This window comes from Dama dama, chromosome 5 (genome assembly GCF_033118175.1).
Source record: "Dama dama isolate Ldn47 chromosome 5, ASM3311817v1, whole genome shotgun sequence".
NCBI lineage: Eukaryota > Metazoa > Chordata > Mammalia > Artiodactyla > Cervidae > Dama > Dama dama.
In genome coordinates this window covers 65047294-65060011 of record NC_083685.1, presented here as the reverse complement: position 1 = coordinate 65060011, position 12718 = coordinate 65047294, and the positions used below count along the sequence as shown (strand labels likewise).

Here is a 12718-nt window from a genome sequence, read left to right as displayed (position 1 = left end):
CAACATCAAGTATTTTTTGCCAATCGTTAATGTGAAAGACTGGAACAGCACAGCTGATGATGACTTTAATGACAGAAAGGTGAAGAAAGTAAATATACTTTATATACTTATAAACATGAAAACAGTTTATAAATGGAATTTCATTTCCGACAATTCCAAAGTTGACCCTTAAACAATATGGGTTTGACCTGCGTAGGTCCACATACACGTGAGGTTTCTTCAACAGAAAATACTACACTGCATGATCCATGGTGGGCTGAGTCTGCAAATGTGGAGCTGCAGACACAGAGCAACCCTGGATTCAGGGAACCAACTGCATTACACATGGACTTTCAACTGCATTGGAGGGTCAGTGCCCCCATTCCCCAGGTGGTTCAAGGGTCAACTCTATAATGAAAGAGTTAACAGAGACAAAAAAAAATTTCAGAAGGTAAAGAATACATTTACCTTATTTTCTTCTAGAAATTTTAACTTGACAGAAACATCATTGCGCATTTTATCGTACTTTTCCTTATGTGCTTGGAACAGATGCTGTGATTGCTCAATCTTTGGCAGAGTGTTTGCATCACGTGGTCCAAGATTCAGTTCTTCCAAATCAGTACGATATGCATCATATTCAATTCTGGAAAGAGGAGAATTAGTGAAGCACACTACAAAGACAGTGTGAAGCAAGTTCAGGAGGTGAAGTGGAGCTACCCAGCAGTCCCATATTATACATTAATATATAATCATCCTCATACATATTTGATACTTCATGCTTTAAAAATCAAGTATCTTCTTACAAAGAGCTATTAATATAAGCATGGTGGTGGGGGAGCTACTTTTTTTTAGAGGGAGGGGGGACTGCCTCTTAATCTCATTAACTCTTCCTTTTCAAGCACAGTATCAACTGACAAGTAAAATTTCCACAATTTAAAAACCAGGTTAGGGACTTCCCTGGTGGTCCAGTGGTTAACAATTCTTGCTTCCAATGCAGGCGGTGTAGGTTTGATCCCCCGTCAGGGAACTAAGATTTCACGTGCCACAAAGGCATAGCCAAAAAAAAAGTTAACTTCATCTCTTTAACAGTATGTTTTATTTTACCCAATATATCCAAAATATTATCACTGTAATACACAATCAGTGTAAAAAATCTGTTAATGAGCTACTGCACTTTTGGGGGATGGCAGACTGAGTCTCTGAAATCTACTGTTTAAGTTTCCATCACGTCTCAATTCAGGCTGGTCACTTCATGTGCTCCACGGACACCTGTGCTGAGTGGCTCCCACGTGCACAGCACAGCTGCAGGTGGGCGTCCACAACATCAGGATTCAGAATGTGACCACGGCTCTCCCCTGGAGCACTTCATCACCTCCTGCTCCCTGAGATGCCTCCCCCTAGTGCTCTCTCACCATGAAAGTTGACACAGTTACCCCAGAACTGTCACTGCATGACCCCACTCCTCACCACGCCTCTGTCAGAGCAGCCAAGTAGGTACGGCATTGCTTTGCTCATTAAACAGTGATTATGCAGTAGTGTCAACTGTTCAGTCCTCAGACAGCAAACACAATCACATAAAACTAACTAAACTGATCACATGGACCACAGCCTTGTCTAACTCAATGAAACTATGAGCCATGCTGTGTAGGGCCACCCAAGACAGACGGGTCATGGTGGAGAGTTCTGACAAAACATGGTCCACTGGAAAGGGGAATGGCAACCACTTCAGTATTCTTGCCTTGAGAACCCCATGAACAGTATGGAAAAGATATGACATTGAAAGATGAACTCCCCAGCTCAGTAGGTGAATGGAGAAACAACTCAAGAAAGAATGAAGAGATGGAGCCGAAATAAAAACAATACCCAGTTGTGGATATGACTGGTGATGGAAGTAAAGTCCAATGCTGTAAACAGCAATACTGCATAGGAACCTAGGATGTTAGATCCACGAATCAAGGTAAATTGGAAGTGGTCAAACAGGAGATGACAAGAGTGAACATCAACATTTTAGGAATGGACCAGAATGGGTGAATTTAATTCAGATGACCATTATATCTACTACTACTGTGGGCAAGATCCCTTAGAAGGAACTGGATTGGCCCTCACAGTAAACAAAAGAGTCCAAAATGCAGTTTTTGGGTGCAATCTCAAGAACAACAGAATGATCTCTATTTGTTTCCAAGACAAACCATTCAATATCACAGTAATCCAAGTTTATGCCCAACCACCAATGCCGAAGAAGCTCAAGTGGAATGGTTCTATGATGACCTACAAGACCTTCTAGAACTAATACCACAAAAAGATGTCCTTTTCATCATAAGGGACTGGAATGCAAAAGTAGAAAGTCAAGAGATACCTGGAGTAACAGGTAAATTTGGCCTTAAAGTACAAAATGAAGCAGGGCAAATGCTAACAGAGTTATGCAAAGAGAACACACTGGTCCTAACAAACACCTTCTTCCAACAACACAAGAGACGACGCTATACATGGACACCGCCAGATGATCAATACTGAAATCAGACTGATTATATTCTTTGCAGCTGAAGATGGAGAAGCTCTACACAGTCAGCAAAAACAAGACTGGGAGCTGACTGTGGCTGAGATTTTGAACTCCTTATTGCCAAATTCAGATTTAAATTGAAAAAAGTAGGGAAAACCACTAGACCACTCATGTATGACCTAAATAAAATCCTTTACAATTATACAGTAGAAGTGACAAATAAATTCAAGGGATTAGATCTGTAAGAGTGCCTGAAGAACTATGGACAGAAGTTCATGACACTGTACAAGAGGCAGGGATCAAGACCATCCCCAAGAAAAAGAAATGCCAAGAGGCAAAATGGGTATCTGAGGAGGGCTTAACAAACAGCTGTGAAAAGAAGAGAAGCTAAAGGCAAAGGAGAAAAGGAAAGATATATACATCTGAATGCAGAGTTCCAAAGAATAGCAGGGGGAGGTAAGAAACCCTTCCACAGTGATCAATGCAAAAAAATAGAGGAAAACAATAGAATGGGAAAGACTAGAAATCTCTTCAAGAAAATTAGAGCTATCAAGGGAACATTTCATGCAAAGATGGGCACAATAAAGGACAGAAATGGTATGGACCTAACAGAAGCAGAAGATATTAAGAAGAGGTGGCAAGAACACACAGAAGAACTATACAAAAAAGATCTTCATGACCCAGATAATCACGATGGTTTGATCACTCACCTAGAGCCAGACATCCTGGAATGTGAAGTCAAGTGGGCCTCAGTAAGCATCACTACGAACACAACTAGTACAGGTGATGGAATTCCAGTTGAGCTATTTCAAATCCTAAAAGATGATGCTGTGAAAGTGCTGCACTCAATATGCCAGCAAATTTGGAAAACTCAGCAGTGGCCACAGGACTGGAAAAGGTCAGTTTTCACTCCAATCCCAAAGAAAGGCAATGCCAAAGAATGTTCAAACTACTGCACAATTGCACTCATCTCACATGTTAGCAAAGTAATGCTCAAAATTCTCCAAGCCAGACTTCAACAGTACATGAACCATGAACTTCCAGATGTTCAAGCTGGATTTAGAAAAGGCAGAGATCAAATTGCCAACATCCACTGGATCATAGAAAAAGCAAGAGGATTCCAGAAAAACATCTACTTCTGCCTCAATGATTACACTAAAGCCTTTGCCTGTGTGGGTCACAACAAACTGTGGAAAATTCTTCAAGAGATGGGAATACCAGACCACCTTACCTGCCTCCTGAGAACTCTGTGTGCAGGTCAAGAAGCAACAGTTAGAAGTAGACATGGAACAATGGACTGGTTCCAAAGTGGGAAAGGAGTATCTCAAGGGTATATATTGTCACTCTGCTTATTTCACTTATATGCAGAGTACATGATGAGAAATGATGGGCTGGATGAAGCATAAGCTGGAATCAAGACCGCCAGGAGAAATATCAGTAACTTCAGATACGCAAATGACACTACCATTATGGCAGAAAGCAAAGAGCAATAAAGAGTCTCTTGATGAATGTGAAAGAGAAGAGTGAAAAAGCTGGCTTAAAACTCAACATCAGAAAACTAAGATCATGGCATCCGGTCCCATATCTTCATGGCAAATAGATGGGGAAACAGTAGAAACAGTGACAGACATTATTTTCTTGGGCTCCAAAATCACTGCAAATGGTGACTCCAGCCATGAAATTAAAAGATGCTTGCTCCGTGGAAGAAAAGCTATGACAAACCCAGACAGCATATTAAAAAGCAAAGACATTATTTTGCCGACAAAATTCCAATCTAGTCCAAGCTATGGTTTTTCCAGTAGTCATGTATGGATGTGAGAGTTGGACCATAAAGAAAGCTCAGTTGATGAACTGATGCTTTTGAACTGCAATGTTGGAGAAAACTCTTGAGTGTCCCATGGACTGCAATGAGATCAAACCAGTCAATCCTAATAGGAAATCAACCCTGAATATTCACTGGAAGTACTGATGCTGAAGCCAAATACTTTGGCCATCTGATGGGAAGAACTGACTCCTTAGAAAAGACCCTGATGCTGGGAAAGATTAAAGGCAGGAGAAGGGGACAACAGAGGATGAGATGGTTGGATGGCATCACCGACTGGATGGACATGGGTCTGAGCCAGTTCCAGGAGGTGGTGAGGGACAGGGAAGCCTGCCGTGTTGCAGTCCAAGTGGTCGCAAAGAGTCAGATACGACTGGGCAACAAGACAGGAAGCAACAAAGTGATCTCGAATTTAGTCAAAATCAGCACCACAAACTTATGCCCTAAAACTAAAGCTCTTTATTAAACTATCTACAGTACAATTTGTATCTCCTATTTTGGGAATTAAACATACTCTATAATGTATATATGACTCGAGAAAGAACATGATTCCCTCACACCAAGCCCAATTTATTCTCAACTCATATTGAATTTAATAAATTTCATCTTTCAAGGTCAAAAGCATATCATTGGTTCATTCATCATACAATTCACCCAACAAATACTAAATGCTAACTTTGTAAGTTTCAAGCACTGTGCTAGAAACAAAGACTTTACCTACCATCTTCACAGCTTATCTTCAAGAAGTTAACAGTCTAGATGGAGAGAAGCTCTTAAACAACTACAACAAAATGAGATAAGGGATACTGCCACAGGGAAAGGAAGATGGAAATCAAGATGAATTACTTAATCAGGAATCTGAAAAAGCAACTCAGGAGAAAATTAAAACAAGTTTTAAAGGATGGTTAAGAGTTTTTGAGATGGATTGGGGCTGGGAAATTGATAGAGCATTTCAGGAAGAGAACAGTATGCATAAAGGAATAGATTTGTAAGATACCATGAAACTTTGGACAAGTAATTCAGTAACTTACAACCTGAAGTTGGAATAAGATCACAAAAAAAATTAGTTATCAGGCAGGAAGGTGGAATTGAGATTAAGCAGGACCTACAGGCCAGACTATAACAAACAAATATGGAACAGACTGGTTCAAAATTGGGAAAGGAGTGAGTCAAGGCTATATAGTATCACCCTGCTTTATTTAACTTATATTCAGAGTACATCATGCAAAATGCCCAGGTGGATGAATCACAAGCTGAAATCAAGATTGCCAAGAGAAATATCATTAACCTCAAATATGCAGATGACACCATCCTTATGGCAGAAAGCAAAGAGGAACTAAAGGGCCTCTTGATGAAGGTGAAAGAGGAGAGTAAAAAAGCTGGCTTTAAACTCAACATTTAAAAAACTAATATCATAGTATACAGACCCATCACTTCATGGCATATAGATGAGGAAAAAATGTAAACAGTGGCGGACTTTATTTTCTTGGGCTCCAAAATCACTGCAAATGGTGACTTCAGCCATGAAATTAAAAGATGCTTGCTCCTTGGAAGAAGAGCTATGACCAACCTAGACAGCATATTAAAAGGCAGAGACATTACTTGGCTGACAAAGGTCCATATACTCAAAGCTTTGGTTTTTCCAGTAGTCATGTGTGGATGTGAGAGCTGGGCCATAAAGAAGGCTGAGTGCTGAAGAATTGATGCTTTCGAAGTGTGGTGTTGGAGAAGACTCCGGAGCATCCCATGGACAGGAAGGAGATCAAAGCAGTCAATCCTAAAGGAAATCAACCCTGAACATTCTTTGGAAGGACTGTGCTGAAGCTGACACTTCAATCCTTTGGCCACCTGATGCAAAGAGCTGACTCACTGGAAATGTCCCTGATGCTGGGAAAGACTGAAGGCAGAAGGAGAGGGGGACAACAGAGGATGAGATGGCTGGATGGCATCACTGACTCAATGGACATGAGTTTGAGCAAGCTCTAAGAGATGGTGAAGCACAGGGGAACCTGGCGTGCTGCAGTCCATGGGAATGCAGAGTCAGACATGACTGAGTGACTGAATGACTGAACAACAATAATACAGGTCATTACTACAGAGATCGGATTGAATTCAGGGACAAGTGATAAAAAGCCATGGAAGAACTTTGATTTGGAAAGTGGCATGTTCTATTTGCTCAGGACAGAAAGATGACTTTAGTGGTAAAGTCATGCATGGAGGATGGACTAGAGTAGATTAAGAAATCAGAAGGAAACCAATTAGAAGACTATGGGCAAAAGAGAAATGAGTCACTGAATTCGGAAGACAATGACCAATGATAGTAAAGCTACAGAGGTGGAGAGTTACTAAAAATTTAGGAGGTGGAACTAATCATGGTAATAGCTAGTTAAATTTCATGGGTTCAATGGTCAAACTGCATGACCACTCTGTTCTTCACTGGCTTCAATGCCTTGAGCTTTTTTTTTTCCTCTTGCTCCCATTTTCTGCTTCAGAAGTGGGAATAATAATCTAAAAACATATTTTTTCCCCACCAAAACCCATATATACAAAGTACTTAGGACACCTGCTAATAACTAATAATTATCTAGAGTGCTTATCATTTCAGCCAAATTAGAAGAGAGATGGACTAAAGCAAACATACTAAAATCAGTAAGAAGTGAGAGAGAAATAAGTAGAACAAAAATAAACAGTAATGTGTGGTGATTTAACATGAAGACAAATATTCTTCATTGCCATGGGGTATACCTTTAAATAACAGCAATTAATTTAAACACAGTCAAAGTTATAATACTGACATTAATTTTTACATCCAGTTTGCAGATGGTGTCAAAGTAAAACTTTCCCTAAGAGCTTTCCCTAAGAGCTAAAAGTGCTCACTACCACCAGGAAGAGAAATATACTAAGTTTTCAAAATGCAACTCTTCACCTCAAGGTTGCCAGTCTGAACTGATTCCATACCAATTAAGTCAGTAATAGTTGGTTACTTTATGCCTTATGTAAAACTTATAGGAAACAGGTGTCCACATCTGAAAAGTTCTGACCACAATTGGCTCCCTTGTTGGCGCTGCTCTGGAGAAGTCTTGAATAGGCTGTTACAAGATTTTCTATGCATGAAGCCCTAGACAGCTAGGAAATACTTGTACAATGCATAATAGGGAGTGTTAAAAGGCCACCCAGACATCTGCCTAAACTGCTACTTTCTGTGCTGATCAAATAGCTGACCCTTGCCCTAAAAGTCAATAAATTCTGGTTTTGACAGAGAAGAAAATTCAGCTACTGAGAAACTTTCAGTCTGGGATTCTTTTTCAATGTTATCCCTCAGTAGGCATTGTTTTAGTGTTACAACTAGTCAATGCCTCAGCTTCTCTAAAAACAGCATAGAAAAGTTAACCACCAAGCTAAGCTTAATGAATGAAATCATATACTGAAATTTCAATATGAGAATAAATTATGGGGTGAGGTCATTATTGTTGATTTTTAAACTATACACAGAGGTTGTGTAAAGGTTTCCTGATAACCAGCTATCCAGTATATATAACTTGATTGATAATTTTGTTCAAAAATTTCAAACAAACCTGTATTATTGGATAAATTGAGATTTTTTTATATCACATTATACATTAAGTCAGATTTCTCATCATAAGATGTGAAAGCTACTTTTTAAAATTAGATGTGAAAATTTGAGATTAGTCCAATTCAAGTTTGAGGCCTGATGATCAAAAATAGAAGGCAGGAGCCCATGGATTTTCATTTGACTTTGAAATCGGTTCCAAGTAAATAAATCACTTAACCTCTAGAGGCTTATTTTCCTCCTTTGCAAATTAAATATAAAATGTTTTGTGTATGGTAAGTGACATCTAATGTATTTTTCTTTAATATGGGTTAACATTTTTAAAAACATGTTAGAAATAAATTCTGAAGAGAAAGATATTACATGCTTCAAATAAAACATACTTTATATTTAAAAATCAGGATAGGCGGACAATTACAAAGTAGACAGAAACTAGATTCACATAGTTCTTAACTGGGATACTTTCAGAACAAAAGAAATTTCAACTTTAAAACTACAGATATTAGAACAATCTTTTAGATTAGAAAATAAGAATGTTTAAAATGATTACGAGATAAAAGGAAGAGTATTCACTATGAACAAATTAGGATACTATGAAAATGAACAGATTTGGAGAAGAAACAGCTTATAGAAATAAAAATAAACATAATAAACATATATCCTTTGAAAAATACAGGCAGCATCCATGAAAGGATTTAAACAGAGATTGGAAAACCAACTACTGGAAATGTTACTGAAGGAAGCCCTACTGAAGGATATTTTATTGAGACATTCCTTCAATGTTACTGAGTGAAATCACACTGATAGATTTCTTCATTTTTTCCCATCTTCTGATTTTAATACTATATTACTAAATTCTTCAAACAATAAAGGAAAGTAAAAAAACCAAGTCCAAAACTTAAATAAGGCACACAGATCCATTTGTGCCCTTCTCCCACCAACAACCACAAGTACTTGTCTTGACCTTCCTTTCCAAGTCTGTGAGAATCTGATAAGTTAATACTAAAATGAGAGCTACAAACACAGCATAGGATAGAAGTATCTCTTCTTATGCAAAGATCAAAAGTAAACTTTCCAAAAACAAAATTCTTGACTTCCCGGGTGGTCCAGTGGTTGGGAATCCACCTGCCAACACAGGCAATGGGTTTGATCCCTGGTCCAGAAAGATCCCACACGCCATGGGGCAACTAAGCCCATACACAACTACTGAGCGTGCACTCCAGAGCCCATGAGTAGCAACTGCTGCAGCCTGCACTCCCTAGAGCCTGTGCTCTGCAACACGAGAAGCCACCACAGTAAGCCCACGCACAGTGAGAGTGCCCCCTGCTCGCCACAACCAGAGGAAACCCACACACAGCAACAAAGGCCTAGCACAGCCAAAAATAAATGAGCAAAAGTTTTTTAAAAAGAAAAAAATCCCATTTAAAATGGTCAAAAGCAACAAACAAAAACATGAAAAACAGAGCTGAAGTAACCCTAACCAAGGAGGTGGAAGACCTATATGTTGAGAACTATAAAATACTGATAAAGCAACTAAAGATGATTCAAAGAAATGGAAAGCTATTCCATACACTTGGTTTTAAGAATTAGAATTGTTAACATGGCCATACTACCCAAAGCAATCTACAGATTTAATGTGACTGCTATTAAAATTATCCATGACCTTTTTCACAGAACCAGAACAAACAATCCTAAAACTTGTATGGAACTCCAGAAGACTCAGAACTGCCAAAGCAATCCAGAGGAAAAAGAACAAAGCAGGAAGCATAACTTTCCCAGGCTTCAGATAATACTACAAAGCTACAGTAATCAAAACAGCATAGTATTAGCATAAAAACAGACACAGGGATCAATGGAACAGAATAGAGAACCCAGAAATAAACACACACACCTATGGTCAATTAATCTTTGGCAAGGGAGGCAAGAACATACACCGGAGAACTGAGTCTCTTCAGCAAACTGGTGTTGGGAAAACTAGAAGGCCTCATGTAAACCAATGAGGTTAGAACGCACCCTCACACCACACACAAAATAAACCCAAAACGGCTTAAATACAACACATGACACAATGAAACCTCCAGAAGAGAACATGGGTAAAACATTCTGACATAAACTGTAGCAATGTCTTCTACGTCAGTGTCCAAAGGCAAAAGAAATACAAGCAAAAATAAACAAATGAGACCTAATCAAAGTTATAAGCTTTTGCACAGCAAAGGAAACCATAAACAAAATGAAAAGACAACCTACAGACCGGAAGAAAATACTGGTGACCACCGTGACTGACAACGGCTTAATTTCCAAAATATACAAACAGCTCATACAACTCAATAACAAGAAAAGAAACAACCCAATCAAAAAATGGGAGAAGATCTACATAGACATTTCTCCAAAAACATCCAGATAGTCAACAGGGTCAGGAAAAGATGCTCAACATCTCTAATTATTAGAGAACTGTAAATCAAACCTACAACGAGGTATCACTTCATACCAGTGAGAATGGCCATTATTAAAAAGTCTACCAAAAAAAAAAAGATTCTACAAATAATAAATGCTAGGAAGAATGTGGAGAAAAGGGACCCCTCCTACACTCTTAGTGGGAATGGAAACTGGTACAGCCACTATGCAGAACTACGGATGTTCCTTAAAAAATTAAAATTATTATTCAACCATAAACAATAATGAAGTACTGCCATTTGCAGCAACAGATGGATCTAGACATTGCCATCCTAGGTGAAGTCAGACAGAGAAAGACAAATATTACACATCACCTACTTGACAAATAATATCACTTATTTGTGAAATCTAAAAAAATGATACAATTGAACATATTTACAAAACAAAAAGAGACTCACAAATTTTGAAAGCAAGTTTATGGTTACCAAAGGGAAAAGTTGGGGAGAAAGAAAAATTGGGAGTATGGAATTAATAGGTACACATCACTGTGTGTGTGTGTGTGTGTGTGTGTGTGTGTGTGTGTGTGTGAAGTACATAAACAACAAGGACTCACTGCATAGCCCAGGGAACTCTATCCTGCATCTTACAATAACCTATAATGGGAAAGGGTGTGAAAAAGAATGTGTGTGTGTCTGTGTGTATACTGAACTGCTTTACTGCGCATCTGAAACTAACAATACTATAAACCAACTACAGGTCAATATAAACAAGAAAATTTCAGGAAAGAGGGTGTGTGTAAAAAGGCAAGCTATTGAAAGAACATGGTAAGAACTTTTTAAAGCTGGAATTGAAGCTATATAAGTTTATAAAGTACAAAAATGTTTTGAGCAACTACTATCAATAAAAAAAACCAAAACAGTTAACTTTCCATGTGGTTTGGGCTTTTAGTTATATAAAGCATAAGGACATATATACTTAAGAATAAGCACTCAACTGCAAAAAGACTAGATACATTTAGCACTTCCACAGGCACTTCTCATATCACTAAACTAGACCAAGAGATCACAAAGTAAAGTTATACACTAAAAAGGTAAAGTTTGTACCATCTTTGGCTATGCTATAAAAAGTATAACAGAAAATAAAGAAATCAAGTGTTCAGAGACAAAAAACTGAAAGGGGACAAAAATGAGTGGGGGAAAAAAACTGGGTCTGGGATCAGAAGTTGAAAGATGCTATCATAGATCTGCTGCATTTTAGACATTTCTAAGCGTCTATTAATATGTATTTTGTTTACCTAACAGGATGGTTATGAGACAGAGAAATCATGTGTGTGTGGAGGTGTGTAAAAAAAGTATGAAAACACTGTATTATAAACCACCATGGGAATACAAGGCAAATAATTTATGTAAAAAATAACATCTGGAAGAGTCTGAAGATTGGTTATAATCTGAATAACCAACATGAAATTATGGAGGCAGAAATGAGCTTCTATATTCAAAAGCAACTGAAACTGCATATGGCTGTTGCAGAAGCACTGTACTGCTTACAGGGAAGCACGATGACTGAAAAGGCAGGCTCAGGCCAGATTAGACAGGGCATCTGCTATCGACCTGGTGGAAAATAAGGCCCTATGCTCTGCCAAGAAAGCTGGAGCAGGGAGCTCCCCCACCTTCCTAATCCAAACAGGCAGGGTTTGGGCACATGACCAAGGCTCAACTGGATACTCTCAAGGCAATGAAGCGAAGTATTCAGGAGTCTTTGGAATTTTTATTTATGTGAGCTGTAGCAGCATCAAGTACCAGAGGTACCCAGGCATAAGAACCCTAATGAGATTCTTCTGAGGCGTTATTTTGACTTTGGCTCTTGTTCATTTCTAGAACTGTTCTCTTGCCTTTTTATTAGCTCTGTGGGCTCTCCTACAACATTCTAATAACACATTCTTTTTCTGTTCATATTGACCAGAGTTGGTTTCTCTTGTTCGCAACCCCAAATCTTACCTGAATTATGTATTACCTGTAAAACAAACGATATAATGAAAATCTATACTTACCTGGCACTTTCATACTGTTTCACGGTCATTAATGTATCTTCAATTGTTTTATTCACCAAAGTGTTTACACTGGCAATGAAAAAATTAATGGCTCCTAGAAGAGTCTCTCCATTTTTAGCTAGCAGCTTCTGGGTATCTGCATTATAGCCAAATTCTTCCTAAAACAAAAACAAAAAGTCACCTTAATTTATCCAGCTATACATCAGTAAATGTGACTAAAGAAAATCTCAAACACATAACTATTGGGAAAATATTTGATTTAGAAATCTAGCTATAGAAGTTTTTTCTTTCAATGTTTAAATAAATAGGAATCTAAATCACAGCTAGCTATACAATTACAAAAAAGTCTAGTAAACCAAACTGCCGTTAGCTTAGATGTGCAGCTAAAATCAAATAATTTTA

At 38.3% G+C, this 12718-nt stretch overlaps 1 protein-coding gene across 10 annotated transcripts in view; it reads right to left on the bottom strand.

Moving 5' to 3' along the window:
• The window catches only part of ARFIP1 (ADP ribosylation factor interacting protein 1), a 128376-nt gene that overhangs the window by 26239 nt on the left and 89419 nt on the right, over positions 1–12718 (bottom strand). For all 10 annotated transcript variants that reach the window (XM_061142520.1, XM_061142516.1, XM_061142515.1 and 7 more), the window contains 2 exons: positions 12317–12474; positions 448–622 (listed from right to left, as the gene is read on the bottom strand). In XM_061142520.1, coding sequence (XP_060998503.1) covers positions 448–622; positions 12317–12474 — 333 coding nt within the window. The remainder of the gene's footprint in view (positions 1–447; positions 623–12316; positions 12475–12718) is intronic.